The 26,545-nt window shown below is 45.1% G+C and overlaps 1 protein-coding gene across 1 annotated transcript; it reads left to right on the top strand.

Moving 5' to 3' along the window:
- Nucleotides 1-100: 100 nt before the first annotated feature.
- On the top strand, nucleotides 101-21,495 carry ints2 (integrator complex subunit 2). The gene is made up of 25 exons (XM_013134519.4): nucleotides 101-496; nucleotides 1,810-2,133; nucleotides 2,333-2,471; nucleotides 2,664-2,766; nucleotides 3,000-3,113; nucleotides 6,284-6,414; nucleotides 7,773-7,943; nucleotides 8,068-8,288; nucleotides 8,465-8,590; nucleotides 8,895-8,966; nucleotides 9,727-9,841; nucleotides 10,350-10,418; nucleotides 10,652-10,786; nucleotides 11,483-11,659; nucleotides 12,346-12,457; nucleotides 12,622-12,726; nucleotides 13,558-13,722; nucleotides 15,958-16,159; nucleotides 17,596-17,721; nucleotides 18,203-18,410; nucleotides 18,500-18,778; nucleotides 19,215-19,322; nucleotides 19,452-19,557; nucleotides 20,484-20,660; nucleotides 21,037-21,495. Exons 2-25 carry the CDS (start codon nucleotides 1,841-1,843, stop codon nucleotides 21,216-21,218), a joined length of 3,636 nt encoding a protein of 1,211 aa, XP_012989973.1. The 5' UTR covers nucleotides 101-496; nucleotides 1,810-1,840; the 3' UTR covers nucleotides 21,219-21,495.
- Nucleotides 21,496-26,545: the final 5,050 nt, after the last annotated feature.

Below are 26,545 nucleotides of genomic sequence, written 5' to 3'. Positions count from 1 at the left end.
TAGTGAGAGAAACACTGTGTTGCTGAATAAAAACGTATTTATATTGTTACATTATCTATTCGCATTAATTACCACACGCCTTTGTTACCCTGTCATAGCGGCAGTGCAGCGGTTACACCAAAATGCCTGTGATGAACAGCAGGAGCGCCCGAATTTAGCTGTGACCAAAGTTTCGTGCATCTTGTACTACAACACTAGTCTGATTTTAATGTAGACGTAATCAATCATATACACCATTTAGTTGTGATTACGTTGTAAATATTGATCAGACAAGTTTAATTAATTTCTAGACATGGATACACACATTTGTAAGAATGGGCTGTCAGAGCTTGCGAGTTAGCTAAATCAGTTAGCAAGCAACCGTTCTCTACGGTTAGCTGCAGCAGGAGGAGCACAAACTGCAAATGCATTGGAGTTGCTGTGTTGTTTATCTACGCGAGACCGAGGTTTGAAGGCCTAGCACCTAGTGTTCATTTGAAATAACATTAAAAGCCAGGTAAGGGTATTTTTCACTCCGTTTTACGTAGGTTTTATTATCGATTGATAACATGTATATTTTAATGACACAATAGGCTAGGTAGGTTTATCCGCGTTAGCGTCTTAACCAGTTGTAGCAGACCAAGCTAACATTAATTAGCAAGTAGGTAGCAAACATCCGCCCAGCAGTAGTATCTCATTGTTGTAATGTTAGAGAATATTTATGTTGCTAGTTTAACTAACTAGGTGCTCCTACACTACATGGGACCACATTCTTCAGGAAGTATTTCTTGCTATATGTGTTAGAAGTCAGCGAAGTAAGCTAAACTAGTTACACTCGCCAACTAATTAGCCATCGACAGTAGTATAATTCCTAGAAATGCCTTTATGTCCAGTCAGTTGGTCAATAATAATATCCTCAACTTTCTGGAGACAGCAAGTAACTCGTTGATAAACTAAGCATGAACTAGAAAGATAAACTCTTTCTAGTCAACACACAGTCTAGTTCAAAAGTCGCAGGTACCCAGAGAAAATTGTTTAAAGCTATGAATGTAGGCATTGTTTATTTGCTGGTAAATAACAGTATATAACATTACAATAAATACAAAAGCAATAATGCAACGAATGTCTAGTGTTGTCCAAAAGGTTATTGATATATGGTGAGATCGCTAAAACAACTCAAAAAGCTGAATTAATCTGATAAACACTACTTAAAGGTCGGCTTCTTATTGGCAAATAATGTTTTAGCAGGATAATCATCCCATACACTCTGCAATGACGACCAAGACCTACTTGAAACAGCAGTCTGCAGATGGAACACTGGTAGTAATAGGTTGGCCACCTCAGTGTCCCAAACTCAACATAATTGTTGCGGTGTGGCATCACTAGGGCAGGGAAAAGAAAAAGCAGCCTAAGTCAATTGAAGAGTTGTGGCAAATCTTACAAGATGCTTTGAAGAATTTACCACAGATCTTGTTTATTTAACTATGAATTGAGATAGTCAGACAATTGCTTTAGTTAACTTTGTAAAGAATACGACCCAAGATATTGACTTGTTTTAAAAACAAAATGTTTTTGTGGCTTTTCATTTCTTGTCTATACTAAAATGTTATGCAGTGTTTTTTTAATCAAATTAAAAGAAAATCACATGAATGTCTTTCAACAATTTTCTAAGCTGGCCAAAGACTTTTGCGTGGTACTGTCACTTCATGGAAAACACTGACAATAAACTCTGCCTGCCTGGGTTATCATAGCAGCAGCAATTAAACTTCAAGTTGAGCATGAGCATCATGACAGCGTCAGCTAGAATCCAAACATCCTCTTATTTCTCAGGTGGGGACCCAGTCGCAAACAACAAGCAGAGATGTCAGAAAGCGCGGGGCTGCAGTTTGTCAGCCCGTATGCCTTTGAAGCCATGCAGAAGGTGGACGTTGTACGGCTGGCTGCCTTGAGTGACCCAGAGCTCAGGCTGCTGCTGCCATGCTTGGTTCGGATGGCTCTGTGTGCCCCAGCAGACCAGAGTCAGGCCTGGGCCCAGGATAAAAAGCTTATCCTGCGTTTACTCTCTGGAGTGGAAGCTGTCAACTCCATTGTGGCCCTTTTGTCTGTGGATTTTCATGCTCTGGAGCAGGATGCCAGGAAGGAGCAGCAACTCAGGTAAAACTTTTGAATGACCTGCTAACATAATTCTCAGAGATGCTGAACTCATAGCAACATTAATGTTAACTATACTTGGTTAAATGTATTCTTAGACTGAAGTGAAACGTGTGTGTTTTATTTGGCAGAGCAGTGAGTTTCCATCTTGTATCTGTGGTAGATAGGCTGACAGTTGTGGCGTGGCTGTGTTCCCTGACAGGCACAAGGCTGGTGGTGCGAATGGAGAGAGCATCCTGGTGTCTCAACTGCAGCATGGCCTCACCTTGGAGTTTGAGCACAGTGACCCCCTCAGGAGACTCAGGCTGGCTCTTAGTGAACTGTTGGCCATCATGAACAAGGTAACTCACCTCGCTGCTTCCCTTATTCCCTGGCTGTTGTGACAATGAGTGAATGTCGGAAACAGCTGGATTTATTGGATGGTGCCTTTCCAGACACTTAAAGCACTTTACATAGAATAGTGGAAACACATCTCATCCATCATCAGTATGTAAGCATCATGCTAATGTTGTAGTCAATATTTTGTCATCCAGGTGGCTGATTCCAATGGGGAGTGGTTCCTGAAGTCCTCTGAGCTCTTTGAGAGCCCTGTTTACCTGGAGGAAGTTGCAGATGTCCTCTGTATACTACAAGCAGGTACATGCATCTCTGACAAAAATGTAACATCTGACCCGTTGCTGGAGTCTTATCTGAAAATTCTATTTTGTGACTGTTTGGGCGATTCAGTGCTAAAGACATGTCCTGCTTTATGATTTATAGGATTTCCCTATGACAACACTGTCAGATCTTACTCATGAGAACACTGTCAGAAGACGTCTTCTGACGTCTTCAGACCCCTAGCTAAGCCTCTTGTCTCCCATCTATCTCAGAGTTGCCCTCTCTGCTTCCCATCATTGATGTGGCTGAGGCTTTGCTGCATGTGAGGAATGGTGACTGGTTCCTCTGCCTGCTGGTTGCCAATGTCCCTGATAGCTTCAATGAAGGTAAGTTGAAATATCTAAATCTAAATGATAAATTGAAAGTAATTATCCTACTTCATTCTGCATGCTTGGGTTTTTAATATAATCTGCCCAAATTGCTTTACTTTCGGGAGCCAGGAATACTAATGATACCATAGGATTAGTGGACTACTTGGTTTTTTTAGCCCTGAATCCTACATATGCTTGGCATGCAGATCTTAGAGGGAGTGTACAGTATATCCCTAAGTACATGGAGTAGCCAGTCATACAAAAATGAGTCTGTCTGCTAGAAAGTTGTTCAGAATTATCCAACAAGTTTACGGCCTACTAGGAGGAAAAATAGTCTGGACTATGTTTTCAGAAATATCTGTGATGTGTTCAAACCTGTCCCCCATTCCTCATACATGTACAAAACATACAATCTCCTCCACCATATTTTTGCAGGTGAGGTAGCATGTCAATTCCTATTTTTCACAAGAATTCACTTGATTCACTATGGTACATGTACACTCACCTAAAGGATTATTAGGAACACCTGTTCAATTTCTCATTAATGCAATTATCTAATCAACCAATCACATGGCAGTTGCTTCAATGCATTTAGGGGTGTGGTCCTGGTCAAGACAGTCTCCTGAACTCCAAACTGAATGTCAGAATGGGAAAGAAAGGTGATTTAAGCAATTTTGAGCGTGGCATGGTTGTTGGTGCCAGACAGGCCGGTCTGAGTATTTCATAATCTGCTCAGTTACTGGGATTTTCACGCACAACCATTTCTAGGGTTTACAAAGAATGGTGTGAAAAGGGAAAAACATCCAGTATGCGGCAGTCCTGTGGGCGAAAATGTATTGTTGATGCTAGAGGTCAGAGGAGAATGGGCCGACTGATTCAAGCTGATAGAAGATCAACTTTGACTGAAATAACCACTTGTTACAACCGAGGTATGCAGCAAAGCATTTGTGAAGCCACAACACGCACAACCTTGAGGCGGATGGGCTACAACAGCAGAAGACCCCACCGGGTACCACTCTCCACTACAAATAGGAAAAAGAGGCTACAATTTGCACAAGCTCACCAAAATTGGACAGTTGAAGACTGGAAGAATGTTGCCTGTTCTGATGAGTCTCAATTCCTGTTGAGACATTCAGATGGTAGAGTCAGAATTTGGCGTAAACAGAATGAGAACATGGATCCATCATGCCATGTTACCACTGTGCAGGCTGGTGGTGGTGGTGTAATGGTGTGGGGGATGTTTTCTTGGCACACTTTAGGCCTCTTAGTGCCAATTGGGCATAGTTTAAATGCCTACCTGAGCATTGTTTCTGACCATGTCCATCCCTTTATGACCACCATGTACCCATCCTCTGATGGCTACTTCCAGCAAGATAATGCACCATGTCACAAAGCTCGAATCATTTCAAATTGGTTTCTTGAACATGACAATGAGTTCACTGTACTGAAATGGCCCCCACAGTCACCAGATCTCAACCCAATAGAGCATATTTGGGATGTGGTGGAACGGGAGCTTCGTGCCCTGGATTTGCATCTCACAAATCTCCATCAACTGCAAGATGCTATCCTATCAATATGGGCCAGCATTTCTAAAGAATGCTTTCAGCACCTTGTTGAATCAATGCCACATAGAATTAAGGCAGTTCTGAAGGCGAAAGGGGGTCAAACACAGTATTAGTATGGTGTTCCTAATAATCCTTTAGGTGAGTGTATGTTAATCATTTTTCTCACCTGTCCACATCTTTTTCCAAAATTCTACCAGGTTGTCTAGGTCCTTTAGCTTCTTTAGGCCAACCGGTTAAATCTGATCAGTTTAGTTCAACTTCCTCATAATTGGCAGTTTGACCTGAGTGGATAGTTATTTGATCCTTACATTGTCAGAAATCAGCAATTGACTCCAAATCACTGACGATGAAAATCTATATGACCTTAATAAGCAGTTATTCATAGCCTATACACACACATCTGTAGGGCTGAGACATATAACTCTTTTGGTAGAAACCCTATGCCATTCTACTCTACATTTTGCCAACTTGCTAAAATGATCTGACTTCATAGATCAGACACATTTAGTTTTTACGTCCTACTAGCTTGATAAACCGGTTGTTACGTGGCTAAACACTCTAGCTAACCTAATGGTGCGGCGGCGACCTGTCATTCTCTTTATAGCCAGACTGTATGGACCACATTGCCTCCATGTACTGACACAGGGGGGCTATTTTGTGTTTTACCTACTCATTTGTAGCTCCGCTAGCTGCCCCTCTAGTGCCTCCTTATCACCCTGGGGGTCATGTCTGAGCCAGTAGTTTCTGTTACCAAGGCGAGCATAGAGGAGGCAAGTCCGTCCGCAGGCAGTTACATTACTTAGTGCTGAACATTAGGGAATCCTCATGGCTTGTTATTGGAATTGGCATATTTTATTGGAGTGTGTGGAAATGAATCAATTTAAGGGGGTGAAACAGGCGACAAATGGGCCCTGTCGCAAGGCATCAAGCGCAAGGCATCGTGTAGCCAGCCAATAACATGAAGCTCTAACTCCTTTAGTTGCCCTGAGTATTTTATGGCATATGGAGTTCTCTATACGTAGCAGAGATGGATGCTAATATTGTTTCAGTGCATGTCACAGTCTCAGTTGACCATAAACATTTAACCTTTTAAACTGTCAGCCTAAGTGAGGAGTAGGCCAAAGAGTGAAGGCCTGTTAAAGTGCATTGGCTTGCGAGAGCTATTAAATCTTTTATTTAGCTCCAGCTGTTAGGTTGTGTCATTGGTTTTCATGACAACCTGATTTAGAAGACAGCTGGCGCTGACAGAACTAATTTGAATGTTTCTTTCGCAGTTAGTCACCAGGCTTCCCCAGGCTTTTTCTTTTCAGATGGTGTAACATACTAATTTGTAGCACTGAAGGTTGGGTAATTTTTGTTTCTTTCAAAACTCTGCATAACACGGCATTCTTGCAATATATTGTATGGTTTAAATAGGATTCATTTGCCTGACAGACACAGTAAAAAGACGTTTCAATGATAAGTAATTATTGACAAATTCAAGAATTGGGATATATTGCGATTAACTTCAGAAAATCATGCAATAATTATAATATCTTGTCTGCAAGTTGATTAGATGTCTCGTCATCAGAAACTAGCCATTATTCCATGTTGTAAGTGGTCTCCGCGGTGTGTGTCCAGTGTGCAGGGGCCTGATAAAGAACGGGGAGCGTCAGGATGAGGAGAGCATGGGAGGTAGACGCCGGACAGAGGCCCTGCGACAGCTTTGTCAGATGAACCCCTCTCAGGCCCTCAACATCAGAGCCATGGTGGTGAGTCCCCCTGGGAGGCCTGAGATACACATCGGCTACCTGTTTGACAGAAACCAGTACTGTTTGACACTGGTGTAAAGGCAGTATTACCTCTGTTTGACAGAAACCAGTACTGTTTGACCCTGTTGTAAAGGCAGTATTACCTCTGTTTGACAGAAACCAGTACTGTTTGACACTGTTGTAAAGGCAGTATTACCTCTGTTTGACAGAAACCAGTACTGTTTGACACTGGTGTAAAGGCAGTATTACCTCTGTTTGACAGAAACCAGTACTGTTTGACACTGGTGTAAAGGCAGTATTACCTCTGTTTGACAGAAACCAGTACTGTTTGACCCTGTTGTAAAGGCAGTATTACCTCTGTTTGACAGAAACCAGTACTGTTTGACCCTGTTGTAAAGGCAGTATTACCTCTGTTTGACAGAAACCAGTACTGTTTGACCCTGTTGTAAAGGCAGTATTACCTCTGTTTGACAGAAACCAGTACTGTTTGACACTGGTGTAAAGGCAGTATTACCTCTGTTTGACAGAAACCAGTACTGTTTGACACTGGTGTAAAGGCAGTATTACCTCTGTTTGACAGAAACCAGTACTGTTTGACCCTGTTGTAAAGGCAGTATTACCTCTGTTTGACAGAAACCAGTACTGTTTGACACTGGTGTAAAGGCAGTATTACCTCTGTTTGACAGAAACCAGTACTGTTTGACCCTGTTGTAAAGGCAGTATTACCTCTGTTTGACAGAAACCAGTACTGTTTGACCCTGTTGTAAAGGCAGTATTACCTCTGTTTGACAGAAACCAGTACTGTTTGACACTGGTGTAAAGGCAGTATTACCTCTGTTTGACAGAAACCAGTACTGTTTGACACTGGTGTAAAGGCAGTATTACCTCTGTTTGACAGAAACCAGTACTGTTTGACCCTGTTGTAAAGGCAGTATTACCTCTGTTTGACAGAAACCAGTACTGTTTGACACTGGTGTAAAGGCAGTATTACCTCTGTTTGACAGAAACCAGTACTGTTTGACACTGGTGTAAAGGCAGTATTACCTCTGTTTGACAGAAACCAGTACTGTTTGACCCTGTTGTAAAGGCAGTATTACCTCTGTTTGACAGAAACCAGTACTGTTTGACACTGATGTAAAGGCAGTATTACCTCTGTTTGACAGAAACCAGTACTGTTTGACCCTGTTGTAAAGGCAGTATTACCTCTGTTTGACAGAAACCAGTACTGTTTGACACTGGTTATAAAGGCAGTATTACCTCTGTTTGACAGAAACCAGTACTGTTTGACCCTGGTGTACTGTTTGCCTGTTATGTGCTGGACTGGAGCTGTGTTCTGGGCCCTGGGTGTGTCTCCCTAGGTGGAGGAGTGTCATCTCCCCGGTCTGGGTGTGGCCCTGACCCTGGACTACAAGCCTGACACGGCGGACGACGCGGTCAGCCCCCTCGTGTCTTACGTCAGTGGTCTTCTGCTGGGCACCAACGGGAAGGTCCGCACCTGGTTCAGCATGTTCATACGCAACGGACAACAGGTGGGGAACACACACGTCGCTGCCTGCTGCTGGGATGCTTACCGCAGTACAGAAACATTAACTCCAGACACACCGTTTCACTCTTAAACACGCACACAACACTGTCTGTGCCTCCTTCCTCCAGAGGAAGCGTGAGAGCAGCTCAGTGCTGTGGCAGATGCGCAGGCAGCTACTGCTGGAGCTGGTGGCCATCTTGCCGCGGTCCCGCAGCACGCACGAGCCCAACGACAGCGTGCAGGATGCAGAGAGCAGCTCCGGGTACTCCGGTCTGAGGGAGGAGCACGTGGTGAAGGCCTCCGCCCTGCTCCGCCTCTACTGTGCCCTGATGGGTATCGCTGGACTCAGGTACTCAAAACACCCTAGAGGAGACGCACATCATTCGGTTTGGCGCTCTGTTCAAGTAGCGTGACTTATTTTCAAGTTGTAGAGGTGCCGAGTTTCAGTTGGTTATTTGACCGTGTGACTTTTGAACTATCGTTAATGTGGTGGTGTGGTGCTGGTGCTGTCTCCACCCTGGCCAGGCCCACTGATGAAGAGGCGGAGCAGCTCCTTCAGCTGATGACCAGCCGGCCTCCAGCCACCCCAGCCGGGGTTCGCTTTGTCTCTCTGTCCTTCTGTAAACTACTGGCGTTCCCCACACTAGTCAGGTAGGACCACGCCAGGAAATGTTTCCACTTTTCCAATCACATTAAGACAGAATGGCACCGAAACCTTCGACCCGTTAATAGGTCGGGGAGGTCAACGCTAATTCAGAAGACAAGTCCGTGAACACCCAAGTCCTTCTGTGCTCTGACCCAACGTGTTAACCTGACATTAGAAGGCTACCTGGAGTCACTGTGTCTGCTACCATGCCCGACGTGGGAACCTACCAAGCAGATAGCAGACACATTGTCCTGGGTTCAGCAGGTGTCCTCATTGTACTCAGTGTGGTGTTTGGTCCTCCTCCTGTAGCACCCCGGAGCAGGAGCAGCTGATGGTGATGTGGCTCAGCTGGATGATCAAAGAGGAGGAGTACTTTGAGAGGTGAGGAGATGCCTGGTCTTATTGGGATGATGAACTTCATGGAAGATCAGTTTTGTCACAAGCTTCAGCAGGTGTCGTCTGTGTGCGCGTCTGAGCTGAGCCAAGGGCGACTGGGCATCAGCCTCCCCACTATTAGATTAGGGGTCATGTAGACTGGACATCTGACTCTTAGGTCGTCACCTCCCTCTAGTTAACATCAGTTACCTTTAAAAACAAATGCTATTAACTGAATGAATGGCAACTAAATTATTAGACTGATTAGATTTTCTCAGCAATACGTGGTACACTAGGGTTGGTTTAATGCGTGGGTCACTGAACTCGAATCTCAAAAATGTTTGAGGAATTGAGAACCGATCCATGTCAGTGAATCAGTACATCCTTAGTGTTTATCAAAGTCTTGATTTTTCCCGCCTCGGTTGCGGTCCGTTCCGTTTTGTTCTCTGGCAGGCAGGTCCTACACAGTGGAGGGATGTGGGTCAGGATGGTTGGGGGTGGGGCTTGGGCTGGAAGGGAGGGGCCAAGCCAGTAGGCCCTTCCTGGAAGCGTGAGTGATCACAGCAACAGCCCAGCTCTCCCTCCAGTGGTAAATGAGTGTTGTCAGGGACCATGGAGGGGATGCTGTGCTGGAGGAGGCGGGTGGTGCTGATCTAGCCAGGCGTAATCATTTTATTATAGTGCCATCCTCTGAAACACATTGTAAGCTGCTGTTTTAAATCTCTCTGACCCCCCCCCCACCCCCACCCCCACCCTGTGTGTTCAGTGCTGCAGGTGTCGCCGCTTCTTTCGGAGAGATGTTGCTACTGGTTGCCATGTATTTCCATAGCAACCAGCTCAGCGCTATCATCGAGCTGGTCTGCTCTACTTTGGGCATGAAGGTAAGGTGGAGGTGGAGGGCGGGATGATGAAATGGAGCGAGGTGCAGGAATCAATAGTCCAGTCAGAGAAGGAGAGAGCTGCCAGTTATAGTACCTCCTCCACGGCAGACAGGAAACATACCAACGTAAACAGCTGCCTGCCAATACACTCACACTGTGTTCACTTATTTTTGCTGTCACTTCATTTCTCAGAGGGTGCTATGTAATTTGATTGTATTGAATTTTATACTCACCCTAGGCTACTAATGCTGTATCGTTTTTGCCTTTATCATGTAAAATGGAGCAAGAGAGAGATTATTAAATGCCAGATTAATTTATTTCCCTCAAGATATTTTCATTAGCTACTGTCAGCAGGAAAAGCTGAGCCTGTGGTGAAAGTGCCTTACTTATGTCAGCAGATCTCTGTCTGAGTGATTTCAGTCCAACCGATCTCTGTTAATGCTACAGGTCTGTATATTATACTAGTATAAATGAAAGTCCTGGTAAATGCTATCCATCTCCACTGCAGATTGCCATAAAGCCCAGCTCTCTGAGCAAAATGAAGACTATCTTTACCCAGGAGATTTTCACTGAGCAGGTATATCATCCACACAACCGCATACACCCCGTCTTGGCTTCGGGAACTCTAGAATATATGTATTTTTTTACATACATCTTATAGAATGGCACACAGTATTTCATGTTACCTCTTCCGGGCCGTGCTGTTTCATCGTTTAATGATCAGTCCATTTCAGTGTTTGCTTGAGATTCGTATTGTTTTATTGGCTGAGTTGATCGGTTGCGTGTGTTGACGTGTATTTCCCGTTACAGGTGGTCACTGCCCATGCTGTGCGGGTGGCAGTCACCAACAACCTGAGTGCCAACATCACTGGTTTCCTGCCCATCCACTGTATCTACCAGCTGCTCCGCAGCAGGGCCTTTACCAAGCACAAGGTTTCCATCAAGGTAGGGTGGAGGACATTGGTTAGAGCACTCTCACCCATAGAGAGTGATGGCCCGTTGTGGCTAAGTCCCTGAGAATAAGAGCATCTGCGAAATGACCCCAAATGCAGTTTGGGCTTTATTACCATGTTATTCATGTCCTTCTGGGTCTTCTCGTAGAAGAAGGTTGTCTAGTTTAGATTGGCCTCAGTGTAACCGCCCTGTGTGTTGATGGATATCACAATGGGAATTTTATATCATTCTCTATGATCGCTGCTGATTTTATGATCACTGAGTTCTTGTTTCTGCGAACTCTTATTATGTTATTTTTCAAGAACATGTCGTTACACATTAAAGGGAGACGAGTCATGTGATCATCCGTCTGAAAAGTCCCTCATTGGTTTAGAAGCTGAAATAAGGGACAACTTATTCCAGCCCATTGAAAGACAAAGCAGTACACCCCCCCACACGCACTTGCTGCTGTGCACCTAATTTATATTGTGATTGTGTTTTTTTGTGGTCTGCTGAACCCCATTTAGGATGAAAACACCACATCACCCCACAGTTGTAGTGAGGGTTCAAAATAATACTGCTTTTCTGTCACGTGTGCGATCATGTCCAATATAGAAAAAAACTGTGTTTATTGTTTGCTGTAACGCCTTGGCAGTGAACATTACTGCAATGAAGCGTTCCAGCTTTAATTCCAGGTTTTCCCCATAGGACTGGATCTACAGGCAGTTGTGTGAAACATCCACCCCGCTCCACACCCAGCTGCTGCCCCTCATCGACGTCTACATCAACTCCATCCTCACCCCGGCCTCCAAGGCCAACCCAGAGGCCACAAACCAACCAATCACCGAGCAGGAGATCCTCAACATCTACCAGGGCTCTGCTGGGGTGAGTGATGTTTGTGTGCACAGACGTGTACAACGACATGACCACGTGTTAGCCTGTTTTCTTTTACTCAGGTCCGCACCACACAGAACCGTTTGCACAACCACCTGTCGCTGCACACATCCACAACACTCAACCTCACTGAAAACATTTGATGTTGTAGAAATTAACGCTGTTGTGGACTGCTTTAATCTAGTTGTGTCTTGCTGCTTGGAGGGTTTGATAACAATGACAACAATGTTTAAGGAACTTTAGTCATCCCAGCTAGCCGACACGGGTGTAACTTGACCTCTGACTGGGCTTTGGTATGGGATATTGGGCCTACTCAAATATTGGTGGAGAAAATGCCAAGTTAATGGAATCGTTGCATCAAATGATAGTTGGTCCATTTCCATGAGTCTATCCATGTATGTTTTGGGGCCACTGGGAGTCAATGGTCTTTAGTATCATTATGTCATTACAGCCCAGTCTGTTGGGCTGTCTGCAGCCCGCTGACTGTTAAGATATTCAATGATGTCATACATCAGCCAAGCAGCATTGACGTCCTGTCATCCACTTCATTATTTACTCCGCCATGGTCGCCCCTTCAAGGCGAGAGCCATTTGTTGCTAGTCGCCTGCTGGCACTGCAATGTAGAACACAGTGGTGACCAGCCCCTGACCTTTCCTTGTGTTTTTCATCTCTGACAGGGAGGTGGTAATGGAGGGGTGCGCTCAAGGTACAGCATCACCACACAGCTCCTCATCCTCTACTACATTCTGTCCTACGAGGAGGCGCTCCTGGCCAACACTAAACAACTGGGTATGTCCCACCATCCCCCCGCCTGTGTTCCGTGGTGCGTTCCACCCTTTCAGTCCTCTTAAGGTCCCTCCAGGCTCAAGGAGGCCCGTCAGCGGGGTGGGGGTTCCCATCAAGGGTTGTTTGAGTAGACATCAGGGCCGTGTTAACCTCCCCATTCCTCTCAGCTCTAATGCAGAGGAAGCCTAAGTCGTACTCCGCTGCGCTGATGGACCAAATCCCCATCAAATACCTCATCACCCAAGCCCAGGGTCTGCAGCAGGAGCTGGGGGGTAAGTGCATCCTGTATGTTAGCTAGGGGTTGGGAGGGGGGTCATGGAATTAACTAAGATGTCAGTCTATCACGTTGACAGCCCCATTCAGCTCATCAGCATAGTTCCAGTGTAAACCCAGTGGTCTACAGAGCAGGGCTGGTCCACTATGTTCTTACTAGGGACAGGTTGTAATATGTAAAACGTTGTCCAAGGTCACGCCGCGTTTATTGATGCGATGACTTTGTGTGCATTTCCCTATTCACCGAACATGGTTTTATGAAAGACCATGCTGCTCAGCAGACTTTCAGCTGACTAGAAAGCCATTGAATACGGTGTGTGATGGCCTTATCTGACTGCATCACTGCATTGAATGCAATGAATCTCAACTGTGGTGTAAGAGCTAATAGGCAGGAGAACAGACCTGTCTCTTTCATCGACTCTGGCTGACTTTCTCTTGTATATTGAAGGATGTTGACTGACAGCACTTAATGTGCAGGACTGCAATGAAAAACAACTATTGGGAAGTATTCAACAAGAAGGCATGTTGGCACTAAACATCAGATTATTTTGATGTTCTGAAGGCGGTTATAAATGCATTAAGGTGCCAGATCTAAACTGCCAGATGAATATTAATGACCTATATAATTTATAGAGTCAACTTTTTTATAAAGAATATATTATATTTTGGAATTGATAATTGTTATGAAGGCAGCTAATCATTCTACTAATTAACCTAACCTCACCACATTCTCTCTTTAGGTACCCCTGTCAGGTAGCCATTGTTCCCTACCAACTCCCAATTCCCTGGTCCTTTTTTAATGTATGTTATGTCTCCTTGGGCCCTCCTAGGCCTCCACTCAGCCCTGCTGCGTCTCCTGGCCACTAACTACCCGCACCTGTGTATGGTGGAGGACTGGTTATGTGAGGAGGAGGTGACGGGGACACTGCCCCTGCTCCGGAGGATGCTGCTCACATCAAACACCTGGAGATACTCCCAGATGCAACTCCACCATGGTGAGGGTGGGGGAGGGTGGCCAAGGGGTGGAGGGGTACTGTGAGAGGGTGGCCATGGGGTGGAGGGGTACTGTGGGAGGGTGGCCATGGGGTGGGGTGGAGGGGTACTGTGGGAGGGTGGCCATGGGGTGGAGGGGTACTGTGGGAGGGTGGCCATGGGGTGGGTTGGAGGGGTACTGTGGGAGGGTGGCCATGGGGTGGAGGGGTACTGTGGGAGGGTGGCCATGGGGTGGGGTGGAGGGGTACTGTGGGAGGGTGGCCATGGGGTGGAGGGTTTAAGAGTCTGTTGGGTGAGTGGGAAAAGAATAGACTTTAAGTTTGGGGAGTTTACATGCCATTCTATTACAATCTGTTCCTCCAGAATATTCTCCAGTTAAGAAAAATCCTGTGTACTGAGCTAAATTGCTTGATTTTGATGTCAGTTGATGTTTTGTATGGTGATATCCAGTGTTTTCCTCATTTGCAAATATCCTAAAATGCTAATGTGCTTATAGTTTGAGTAACTGCAGCATTAATGCAGTTGACCAATATTTACTGACTTGTAAATGCGATACAAGAATGATGGATTGGTGCTTAAGAATGGAGCTTTGAATCTGGCTCAGAGGTTTTGTTCTTGTTTTATTATACAACCCGGTTTCCAAAGACGTTGGGTTTAAATGATTTGCACATCATTGCATTCTGTTTTTTTTTACATTTTACACAGCCTCCCAGCCTTTTTTGGAAATGGGGTTGCAAATATAATTCATTGATTTATTCTTACTACACTGCGTGAATATTGTGCAGAGTGAGGCTTTGCTGTTAAACCAAGGGTCATTCTATAAACAGGAGGTTCACACAGCTTTAGGAACGATGTATTGTAATCCAGCCATAAGGGCTCAGTGTCTGGAGGATTACCCTGCTGCTGTTAGACTAATGGAGAGATGGAGCTCCCTGATAGATCTTTGAGGATGCATCCCAAATGGCAGCCTACTCCCTATGTAGTGTGCTTCTATAATTTGGGATTGAGTGTTTGTTAGAAACATGGAAGTAAGCCGAGGATATTCCACCACCTAAGAATGGTGAGGCACCCAAACTGGTTCACTCAGCCAATGGGTCTGCTGCCGACTGTAAAACTGTGGGGGGAAAGGGTTTACCTGGTACCGTGTTCTCTCCATTCATCAGTTTCTTCTTGATCGGCACCTTGGAGCCCTGTGTAAACACTAGTCTACAAAATCAGTGGTAACTGTGTATTCTAAGTAGAGCATGGGATTGTTTTAGTAGCTTTAAATGTGGAAACCTGCTCTGAACTTGTCTATTCATTTATTGTGTTTTAAAACATATGCTGTCTGATTGTTTGTCATTTTCATGATATGTAGTCTTTGCATTGTATTCATCTGTTGATATTCTTTCTTAATTCATGTTTTCTGGTTGGTGTGGACCCCAGGGAGAGTACCTACAGCTTTTAGCAGTAGCTAATGGGGATCTGAATCCTTGACCCTCCTATTAATTCCATAGTGTATAGTCCCATTTGATACGTGAACCCACTGACTAAACAGTTTCTCTTGTTAGGGAATTAACCTCACTACGGTTGAAAACAGTATCAAATGTCAAATATTTTGGAACCAAAAAGTTTATTTGTAAAATGAGTTGAATCATAAATTCTGAACTTAATGGCTATGTACGTAATTTCACTAGATTATCAAAAAGACGTCTCCTTTTGGAAGGGTGAGTCGGGAAAGTGAGTCGGGAGAGAACAGGAGAGGAAAGCTCCTACACTGCAAGGGAAGAGAGGCTTACTGCTGCTCAGTGGTGGCTGAGATGCAAGCAGGGCTTTTATGTCCTGGTGATTTAAACTGCCTCTGTTGTTGGGGTGATTGACCTTTGCAAAACGTCAGAAGAGAGGATTTGAGTTCCATCCTCTCTCTGTGTCTCGGTTTCATCGGTGCTTTCCTTTATAATCATCCCATCTTCTCCCTCCATCCATGTTGTTTTGTATTAACTGGACAAATGAAAGCAAGCTTCACCATTGTTCTCCATTAGCCTCTATTATCTATAATTGTGGATTGAAAGGGGACTAGATTATATCAGGACTATAATACTGTCTGAGATTTTCCATAACCCAGAGACAGCTTAGTCTAGGACTGCAAAATATATTTCTAAATGCTACACTCACGTTGCTTTCTGTTAAAGGGTTGATTTGTGTCGGGTAAACAGCCTCCAAGAATACAGTTCCGACTCCTCTGTCTCTCTCAACAGCCTTCCAGAAGGTGCCGTCCAGCTGTCCCAGGCTGATTAGGATACTGGACCACTTAACTCTGCTGTCAGCAGGAGACTTGATCCCCTATGCAGAGGCTCTGACTGGTAGCATGGGGCTCTTACTGGGCCCTGGGGTCCCCCGTCGCATCCCCCAGACCGTCAACAAGCTCTGGATGGTCCTGAACACCGTCATGCCCCGCAGGTCAGCACTCCCCGGTCTGTGTGTGCAGTGGTCCTGGTAAATCAGTGGTTTACGGCTGCCGCTGCTCGTGCTAGGTCTGGTCTTCTGGCCCGGGCCTGTGCATGCACTAGGGGTAACGAGGGATCCCAATCTGTCCCTGCGTGTGTGACAACTGCTCTGTGCTTTGTGAATAGGACGGGACTGCTCAGAGCGTGATGGATTGTTTCCCCACTCGCCCCGCTGTGTGCTGATCAGGGGTGGGGTCACATGGGTCACATGGAAGTAGTGCTGGTGTTGGCCTCTCACTGGAACTATTTATCTCTGTCAGCTCTTGCTCAGTAGGGAACACGGTCCTTTGAGACAAGCGGCTGTAGCATCAGTCCCTCTCCGCCAAGTCCTTGCTCCCCGTTCGCTTGGACGTTAAGGGATATTGCTATCAGTTTAATGGATGTGATACGCAACATGTCTGGTAGAGAATAAATGATGGCAGAAGATGCATTGAAGGTATTCTCAGAGATATTAGCTAGATCCAGAAAGGCAACAGCCTAGTGATTCCTTCTCTTCTGGTCCTGTTGGTGCCTGTGTGAGTGTGGTGATGGAGTGGAAGGTTTGACTGTGAATGCTCTGTCCCTCTTCCCCCAGGCTGTGGGTGGTGACTGTGAATGCTCTGTCCCTCTTCCCCCAGGCTGTGGGTGGTGACTGTGAATGCTCTGTCCCTCTTCCCCCAGGCTGTGGGTGGTGACTGTGAATGCTCTGTCCCTCTTCCCCCAGGCTGTGGGTGGTGACTGTGAATGCTCTGTCCCTGTTCCCCCAGGCTGTGGGTGGTGACTGTGAATGCTCTGTCCCTCTTCCCCCAGGCTGTGGGTGGTGACTGTGAATGCTCTGTCCCTCTTCCCCCAGGCTGTGGGTGGTGACTGTGAATGCTCTGTCCCTCTTCCCCCAGGCTGTGGGTGGTGACTGTGAATGCTCTGTCCCTGTTCCCCCAGGCTGTGGGTGGTGACTGAATGCTCTGTCCCTCTTCCCCCAGGCTGTGGGTGGTGACTGTGAATGCTCTGTCCCTCTTCCCCCAGGCTGTGGGTGGTGACTGTGAATGCTCTATCCCTCTTCCCCCAGGCTGTGGGTGGTGACTGTGAATGCTCTATCCCTCTTCCCCCAGGCTGTGGGTGGTGACTGTGAATGCTCTGTCCCTCTTCCCCCAGGCTGTGGGTGGTGACTGTGAATGCTCTGTCCCTCTTCCCCCAGGCTGTGGGTGGTGACTGTGAATGCTCTGTCCCTCTTCCCCCAGGCTGTGGGTGGTGACTGTGAATGCTCTGTCCCTCTTCCCCCAGGCTGTGGGTGGTGACTGTGAATGCTCTGTCCCTCTTCCCCCAGGCTGTGGGTGGTGACTGTGAATGCTCTATCCCTCTTCCCCCAGGCTGTGGGTGATGACTGTGAATGCTCTGTCCCTGTTCCCCCAGGCTGTGGGTGATGACTGTGAATGCTCTGCAGCCCTCCGTGAAGATTCTGAGGCAGCAGATGTACACTCAGAATGACCTGATGGTGGACCCCCTCATCGTGCTGCGCTGTGACCACAGAGTCTACAGGTAGTTAAGGCTGGACTAACACACCGTACGAGTGGCCAAACATCTTCCATAGACCATGTAATCAGCTGTTCTAATCATAGAAGGGGCATAGGAGCTGTGCACACCTAGGGGTCAATTGGTGGGAATAAACCCAGTATATTAACACATTAGTTAAGTTGTTCAATAATCTGCAAATAGTATACATATCTTTACAATGCTATTGCCTACTTGTATAAAGCCCATTTGAAACAAATAATTACGCTGAATGTTAAAGGTGAATGAAGTCATTTGCACAATATGAAAGGTATGTTCTCGAGCAATACAATAATAAGAGCTTAATCATTTTGTTTTGTGTTATTTCAATAAGAAAAAAGTTATATTTTGGCTACTATATTTTTTATATTAAAACATTATAAAGAATGCAGAAATAACATTATTTTGGGTCATGTGTATACTTAATATGTGAGCACATTATGTCAGTTGACTGAACGGTCTGTCCCAGGTGCCCCCCACTGATGGACGTAGTCCTCCACATGCTCAGCGGCTACCTTCTGGCCTCCAAGGCCTACCTCAACTCCCACCTGAAGGAGACGGCAGACTTTGACCGGCAGAGCCAGACCATCTCTAACCTCGGTTTGGGACAAGCTGGACAGCCAGACACACCAGAGGTCACCAGAGAAGAGCTAAAGAACGCACTGCTGGCCGCACAGGTAACACACACACACACACACACAGTATAGCAAGTCAGTCATTTAACACAGGGCTGGGCTCCTTATGACGGTCTTCTGTCTGCCTCAAGGACAGTGCTGCAGTCCAGATCCTCCTGGAGGTGTGTCTTCCCACCTCAGAGGAGCAGGGCCTTGTGGAGGCTGGGGGCAGTGCTGAGAGTCTGCTGAGGAACATGAGGGGCCCCCTACCGTCCATCAAACAGGAGGATGGAGCTAGGAGGGCAGAGGTGGAAGGTCAGCCGGAGGGGGGGCTCCTGAGTGACCTCCGAGAGGTACAGTGTCTCATCTGCTGCCTGCTGCACCAGATGTTCATCGCCGACCCCAACATCGCCAAACTGGTGCACTTCCAGGTAAACTGGGGCCCCACATGAAAGAGGTCGTCTAGCCAAATTCCAGTCTGCCTTGATCGCTCGATAATTCTTGTCTGAAACGATCATGTAGATCGTGGCAGCATGGGATTTAGAGGCTGAGACGGTCTTAGTCCTGTCTGCCACAAGGTCCACAAGTGTGCCACAGAGTTGCTGTTGTCAGTGATCAGTGGTCTGGGTGGAACGGGTTTCCTGTAGCAGCATCAACAGTCCCAGTCGTAGGAAGCTGCCATATGTTTCACTTTAATCAACAGCATTGTGCTTCTGTCAGTAACCCTGGTAGCCTGGGCCCTGCTGATCCAGCCATGTGTGTTGACTTCACACCACAGACGCTCAAATCTATCACTTTACTCTCTGCCCCCCCCCCCCCCCCCCCCCCTATGTCCTGTCTTCTTTCTTCTCCCTCCGTCTGTGTCAGGGTTACCCCCGAGCTCTTCTCCCGCTGACCGTGGCGGGCATCCCCTCCATCCATATCTGCCTGGACTTCATCCCAGAGCTGCTGGCCCAGCCCCAGCTGGAGAAACAGGTGAGAAATCCTCTGCCTGTTCATTAGTCCTGCGCCTCAGGCATTGTCATGCAGAGATTAGCTTCCAGTCCATAAGTACATTAGTGCTGCATTTTTAATGGCCTGATTTCCTGTTGTCCTCTCCTGTAGATCTTTGCCATCCAGTTGCTGTCCCATCTGTGTACTCAGTACGCCCTGCCCAAGTCTCTGGGCGTGGCCCGCCTGGCGGTCAGTGTCATGGCCACCTTGCTTACAGGTCAGCTCTCCCTCTGTACATCCCTCTCTTTCTCCCCTGTCATGGTTCTCCATCGGTCTCCTCCCTTCCCTCTTGAATCGTCAGCCTCTTGGTGTGTTCACTCGACCCCTTAGCCCGGGCTACGAGCCTCCCTAGCCCTGGGCTAAGGGCATTTTAACCCCAGGGCTAGGCGGGTGTTCATGTGCACATTTTGAAGTGGGCTTGTAGCAGGTTGAGCGCTGACTTTTCAGTGTGAAATGGGGTCAAGGACAAAACCGCGGAACGTTCATTGTCCAATCGCAAAACCTGCACTTTCACTTAATCTACTTACGGTGGAGACACGCCATCACTAACAGCTGCACTGTGTTGTTGTTTCAGTCCTTTCACTCAGCTTTATCTGAGCAAAGTAGATGCCAAGTAAATCTAGGAAACATGTCGAAAGACAAAAGGTCAAACTAATCACATTCTAATCACATCCCTGAAAATGTTCTCTATCTTTGAGTAGTTTTAACGCAATACCGAGCGGGTTGACATCTTGATCAACCGATGTCAGAAAGCCGTTCATTGAATCAAGGGAGTGTAACATCGGTCTCATGTCAGTGATGTTCATGTAACATTATTTGCATGCAGGGGAGAACGTAACATTTGTAGCTTGTCAGATTTAGAAAGTGAAATAGTCTTGTCAGAATTGTCTGTTAGCCCAGGGCTTAGGAATATTAGCCTTGGGTTAAACTTTAGCCCAGGGTTAACAAACTCTTGTGTGAACACAGGCTAAGCTAGCCCTGGGCCAGTGTGAGCCCTCCTCGTGTATATTGATATGTCACTGCCCCCATGTGGTGGGTCTGTGTAAATGCTGCTTTGTAATCTCTCATCCCAGCTGTCCCTCTGACAGGTTTAGGTACGGCTTGTAGCTGTCGCAGTTCATCAAGTTTCTCTGTCTCCCTCAGTGCTGACCCGTACCAAGCGTTTTGCCTTCTTCATGCCCACCCTGCCATGCCTGGTGGCATTCTGCCAGGCCTTCCCTCCCCTCTACGATGACGTGGCGGCCTTGCTCGTGCAGGTTGGACAGGTCTGTGCCTCTGACGTGGTCACCAAGACCAGGGATATCGACCCGCTCATTGCCAGTACGTGAGATTTAATTTTTGTGTGTGTTTGCTTATAATGTACTGTACAGCTCATTCTAGTTGCTGGTATTGGAACTAAAACTGTGACTTGAATTGATATTTTGGAATGCTTGCATCGATGTATTACTTTATTTCCAGGGATCCAATTAGTTGACTCAAACAGCCATTCATATATAGTCATTTTTATAGTTGTATTTAAGACTGTAGTCAAATTCAATGCATTTTTTTAGTCTACAATAACCATCTACCGTAGCTCATTCGGGTGTATCAGACTTTTGCTTGGTGTGCAGACTCCTGACCTAAACCTGTGTTTCTATAGTACCATCTCTCACCCTTCCTCACTTCATCCCCTCCTGCCCTCTGACCTGTCATTCAGGGTTGCAGCATCTCAAGCAAAAGCCCAAGGAGGTGTTGGTATCAGGAGGGGGCCAGTCAAAGCTGAGCCTTGCCCAGAGGGCAGCAGAAGAACTGGGTGGTGCTGACCCAGATGTCCAGCTGTGCTACCAGATAGAAGCCACCTTCATGGACATCATTGGCACCAGCCTCTATGGACTATAGACCCCGAAAGATGTACGGAAGAGGGAGCTCTGGGCTTTTCAGTCTGACTGTTAACCATGTCTTTTCCAGTGTTGTATGCTGTGTCAGTGTTTTGTAAGTAATGAAAGATACAATATGCTACTGGTCTGTTTTCTTGACCTCTGTAAGCATTTTTCAAAGCGAAATGTCTCACCTTTCCCTATACAAAAAGGTATTTCCAACTGATCGGGTGACCTTAATAACATGTTAATTTTGTATTGCATTGTATACTTTGTTTTATTAAAAAAATGAACTCTCATCAATGTGACTTTGTCGCCAGCAACAGAATTAAACACAGATATGACGGCTTAATAAACCAAGAGGGTGTATTTGTGCACGTATCTGTGCACGCTGCCGGGCCAAAACGGCTGTTACGTTTAGCTGTGGGGAGTTTCTTATACCGCTGTTTTTAGGGATCACAAACCTCACTTTTAAATTAAACATTGACAATGTCACAAAACCAGTGCATTAACTCTTTTTGTAATTTTTCTCAAGAATTACATGATTTCAAGTGTTATTTATTTTGTTACATTTGGCTGTTTATTTTGGTTAACGTTAACTCTTTCTTCGCTGGGACATTAGAATCCCGTAGTGATTTTGTTGATAATTGCACTCATCAAGTGTACCAGGTCTTAACCAGTGACTGATTTAAATAGATTTTGAAAACCTGAGGCGTTCCATTATACACAACCAGGACAAGTGTATTAGACAGACTAACCTGACCTATTATCACTTCACCTTTTCTGACGGGTCCACTCTGTACAACATCAGGCTCTTCAGTTGGAGTCCTCTGTTTATGGTCTTCTGTAGCTCCAGTCAAATGTAGGGTTGTGTGGATGTTAAGTTATATAGTAGTTTTAGGTACAACTCCTTTAAACTAGAGACTGTTCTGTCTGGATTTCCCCCAAGATCTCCACTGTTAAGTGGTTTACAGCGCGGGGATGCCTATCACGCTGGTTTGTGAGCTTAAAGACCTACCCCCAATCCTCCGGTGCTGCAGGATCAGATCTGCATGATTGGTTGCGTGTTTAACCTCTGTATTTGCCAGCTATCAAAGGCCGGTCACAGGAGCTCACAAGTGAGCTGTCTACTGGCTAGACTGTCAAATCGAAGCAAGTGTTAACAGTTACACTCGCTATTTATGGAGTGTCAAGACGCACCCCAGCTGTCCATGTCTTGTAATGGCTCGAGTGCTGCTGCTAAATGGCTTCTCCATCTTTACCAATGTTAATCAAGCTTTCTTCAGTTGACACTTGCCAGATTTAAGTGATTGCCTTTTCTGCAAATTAACAGCGTTCTCCATCTCCTCAAGGTGCTTAAACGCTTAGTCTTAAACAATGAGTGGTGCTTCCTGATTAATCTTTTTCTGCGAAAATGTGAAGGACTCCATTAGAGCTGCTAGAAAATAATACTTAGAATTGACTTTTTGAAAAACACTTATTAGGAGGGTACTTAATGAAAATATATTTTCACTCATCTGAATGTATTTAACCGAAATCCATTGTCAGTAGCTGTCAGATACATTGGCTGATTGGCCTAGTATTCCAAGGATTCACCAGGGGGCAATCTTGCCACACGACAGACGGATACCCAGAAGCAGGATGCATCCTCCACCGCATGGCTGTTCCTCAGAGGCAGGATCTACACTCATTTGGAGTCAGTCCAGGACTACATCCCAAATGGCTGTATCTATTCCCCTGGAATAACCAATTTTGAGAAGCGTGCTTGTCATTCAGCCAATTCAGATTCAAATGGCGTAATGTACTTGGGTTTTCAAATTAATAGAGAACAATGTTTCTCAGAGTGAAATGTCAAAAGAAAATCAGATGGCAACTTCAGTAATGTGGCGACGCTATCAATAATGCTCAAGTTCAGGATAATTGTATGAATTGAATTGTTCCAGGTATAATTTTTTTTAGCAATAAATTAAAAAAAAATAATATTTTTACATATACACTGAACAAAATCATAAACGCAACACTGGTTTTTGCCCCCATTTATCATGAGCTGAACTCAAAGATCTAAGACTTTCTCTATGTACACAAAAGGCCTATTTCTCTCAAACATTGTTCACAAATCATGAGCACTTCTCCTTTGCCGAGATAATGCATCCACATCACAGGTGTGGCATATCAAGATGCTGATTAAACAGCATGATTATTGCAAAGGTGTGCCTTAGATTGGCCGCAATAAAAGGCCACTCTAGATTTAGATTTGTGAACAATACACTGCCTTTATTTATGAGGCTTTCAAAAAAGGGCCCAGGTCTTTGCAGTCGTATCTGCTATAAATTCTGTACTTGACAGTGGGACCTTACAGATGTAAAATGTAAATCCTTATTACTTTGTTCACATAATCCATGTAACATCAGATATAACTTGTTAAGCCACATGTGGCTACTACTTACAACAGTGGATATAAAAAGTCTACACACCCCTGTTAAAATGCTAGGTTCTTGTGATGTAAAAGAATGAGACAAAGATAAATCATTTCAGAACTTTTTCCACCTTAAATGTGACCTATAATGTGAAAGATTGATTGAAAAATTGAAAAACAAACTGAAATCTTTAAGGGGGAAACATTTTAAACTCACAATAACCTGGTTGCATAAGTGTGCACACCCTTAAACTAATACTTTGTTGAAGCACCTTTTGATTTTATTACAGCACTCAGTCTTTTTGAGTAAGAGTCTATTAGTATGGCACATGTTGACGTGGCAATATTTGCCCACTCTTCTTTGCAAATGCGCTCCAAATATGTCAGATTGCGAGGACATCTCCTGTGCACAGCCCTCTTCAGATCACCCCACAGATGTTCAATTGGATTCAGGGCTGGGCCATTCCAAAACGTTAATCTTCTTGTGGTGAAGCCATGCTTTTGTGGATTTGGATGTGTGCTTTGGGTCGTTGTCGTGCTGAAAGGTGAACTTCATCTTCAGCTTTCTAATGGACGCCTGAAGGTTTTGTGCCAAATTTGCCTGGTATTTGGAACTGTTCATTCCCTCCACCCTGACTAAGGCTCCAGTTCCGGTTCCAGCTGAAGTAAAATAGCCCAAAGCATGATGCTGCCACCACCATGCTTCACTGTGGGTATGGTGTTCTTTGGGTGTTTTTGCGCCAAACTGTTACGGCCAAAATGTTCAACCTTGGTTTCATCAGACCATAACACATTTTCCCACGTGCTTTAGTTGACATGATATTTGTTTTTGCAAACTTCAGCCGGGCTAGGATGTTTTTCTTCGTAAGAAAAGGCTTCCGTCGTGCCAGCCCACCCCATAGCCCATTCATATGAAGAATACGGGAGATTGTAGCACACAGCCAGTGTGCTACAATCTCAGCCACATGTAGCACACAGCCAGTACTTGCCAGAGATTCCTGCAGTTCCTTTAATGCTGCTGTAGGCCTCTTGGAAGCCTCCCTGACTTCCTGACTCCCTGTTTTCTTCTCGTCTTTTCATAAATTTTGGAGGGACGTCCAGTTCTTGGCAATGTCTCTGTTGTGATATATTTTCTCCACTTGATGATGACTGTCTTCACTGAGTTCCATGGAATATGCTGGAAATTTGGAAATTCTTTTGTACCCTTCTCCTGACTGATATCTTTCAACAATGAGATCCCTCTGATGCTTTGGAAGCTCTTGGCGGAACGTGGCTTTTGCTCTGAGATGCAACTAAGAGAATGTCAGGAAAATCCTACTAGAAAAGCTGACCTTTATTTGTGATTAATCAGAGTCACTTTAAATAATGGCAGGTGTGTAATGACTTCTATTTAACATGAGTTTGAATGTGATGGATTAATTCTGAACACAGCCACATCCCCAGTTATAAGAGGGTGTGCACACTTATGCGACCAGGTTATTGTTATTGTTTTAATTTTAAATTTTTCCCCTACGAAGATTTCAGTTTGTTTTTCCTAGGTCACATTAAAAGTGGAAAAGGTTCTGACATTATTTAACTTTGTCTCATTCTTTTACATCACAAAAGCCTGGCATTTTCACAGGGGTGTGTAGAGTTTTTATTTCTACTATATTTTACAGTTACAGATTTTGGGAATTTGTAAATCTACATTTTTATTTTCACTTTGACACGATTTCTTGGGTAAATAAATTGCAAAACATTAGGTAAATCCATTTCAAATCCATTTCATAATGCAGTAACATTATAAGGGCTGAATACCTATTAATTCCAACATACAGCAATGTCAGCGATGTTATGTAATAATAATAACTTTTATTTAATCCAAGGAGGGATTACTGAGCTCCATCTTAATTTGAAACTAAAGTCTATGTGCAGTCTTATTTGCCATGTGTGTAGTGGAGGCTGTTGTTCGTTTTCGTGCGGCAGACCGACAGAAGGTAGGGTATCTCTAGTTGTTGTAACTCACTGATGTTGAGGGAGATGCCTCAGGCTAAGCAAAGGTGAAATGACAGAGTGGTTTTGTTTTCACTGACAACACCTTTTTACTCAAACCAAACAAATCTTTTCTACCCCACGAACAACCACCAACAAGAGACATCTTCAACCTGAGACATTAGCAACCTCTCAATTTGGTCTGTCAGTGCCATACTGTATTCGGGCAAATCATTTGGTCGTAATGGTGCTGACAGATTGAATTAGCCAGTAAAATGTGTGCCTGATGAGTGATTGAGTAGGTGACTAGAAATGGATACTTCAATAACACTAAATGTCAAGCTAAAGCTCCATGACCTTTTAATGCAGAAGTGTGCAGCTGCTTCCTCTGTTCCCCACAATAATCGCCTGGTTTACAAGGAAACAGCCTTTTGATGACATCCACATGCACACAAACATATTTGAATATCTGAAATCTTATTTCTAACAGATGCTATTGTCGAACCCAAACTAGACTGACTTAAACTTTCCTAAAGATATTCTTAAACATGAAGAGGTGTGGGAACTGGACAGGTACCACACTGGGCGACTGGGGTGTATTGTTGATTAAATGACTTGCACAATCGTACAATCTATTCCCAGCTACGTGTCAATCCTCCCTAAGTGCTAGGCTACCTGGCATTGCAGCATTAATGGTAATATTCTGCCATTTTACAATTGTTGCTGTGAGTGCAATTTAATACCAAGTAGAAAGAAAACAAAAAACGTTTCCCTCCAGGACTAGAGTTGAGCCCTGTTTTAGATATTGATCTTTTCCAACAAATTCACTGAGAATTCCCCATGGGGTATTCGCCTTTTACTCCACGGTATCTGCAGCATGCTGATTTTTTTTATGTTCTGCCTCATCGCTGATCGCTAGCAACTAGTGTCTTAGGTGTAAGTAAGTCCCTGATTTTAGAGTT

The sequence above is a fragment of the Esox lucius genome, chromosome 7 (genome assembly GCF_011004845.1).
Source record: "Esox lucius isolate fEsoLuc1 chromosome 7, fEsoLuc1.pri, whole genome shotgun sequence".
NCBI classification, from domain to species: domain Eukaryota; kingdom Metazoa; phylum Chordata; class Actinopteri; order Esociformes; family Esocidae; genus Esox; species Esox lucius.
Note: the sequence above shows the minus strand (reverse complement) of the source record. Positions and strands in the feature narration are given on the sequence as shown.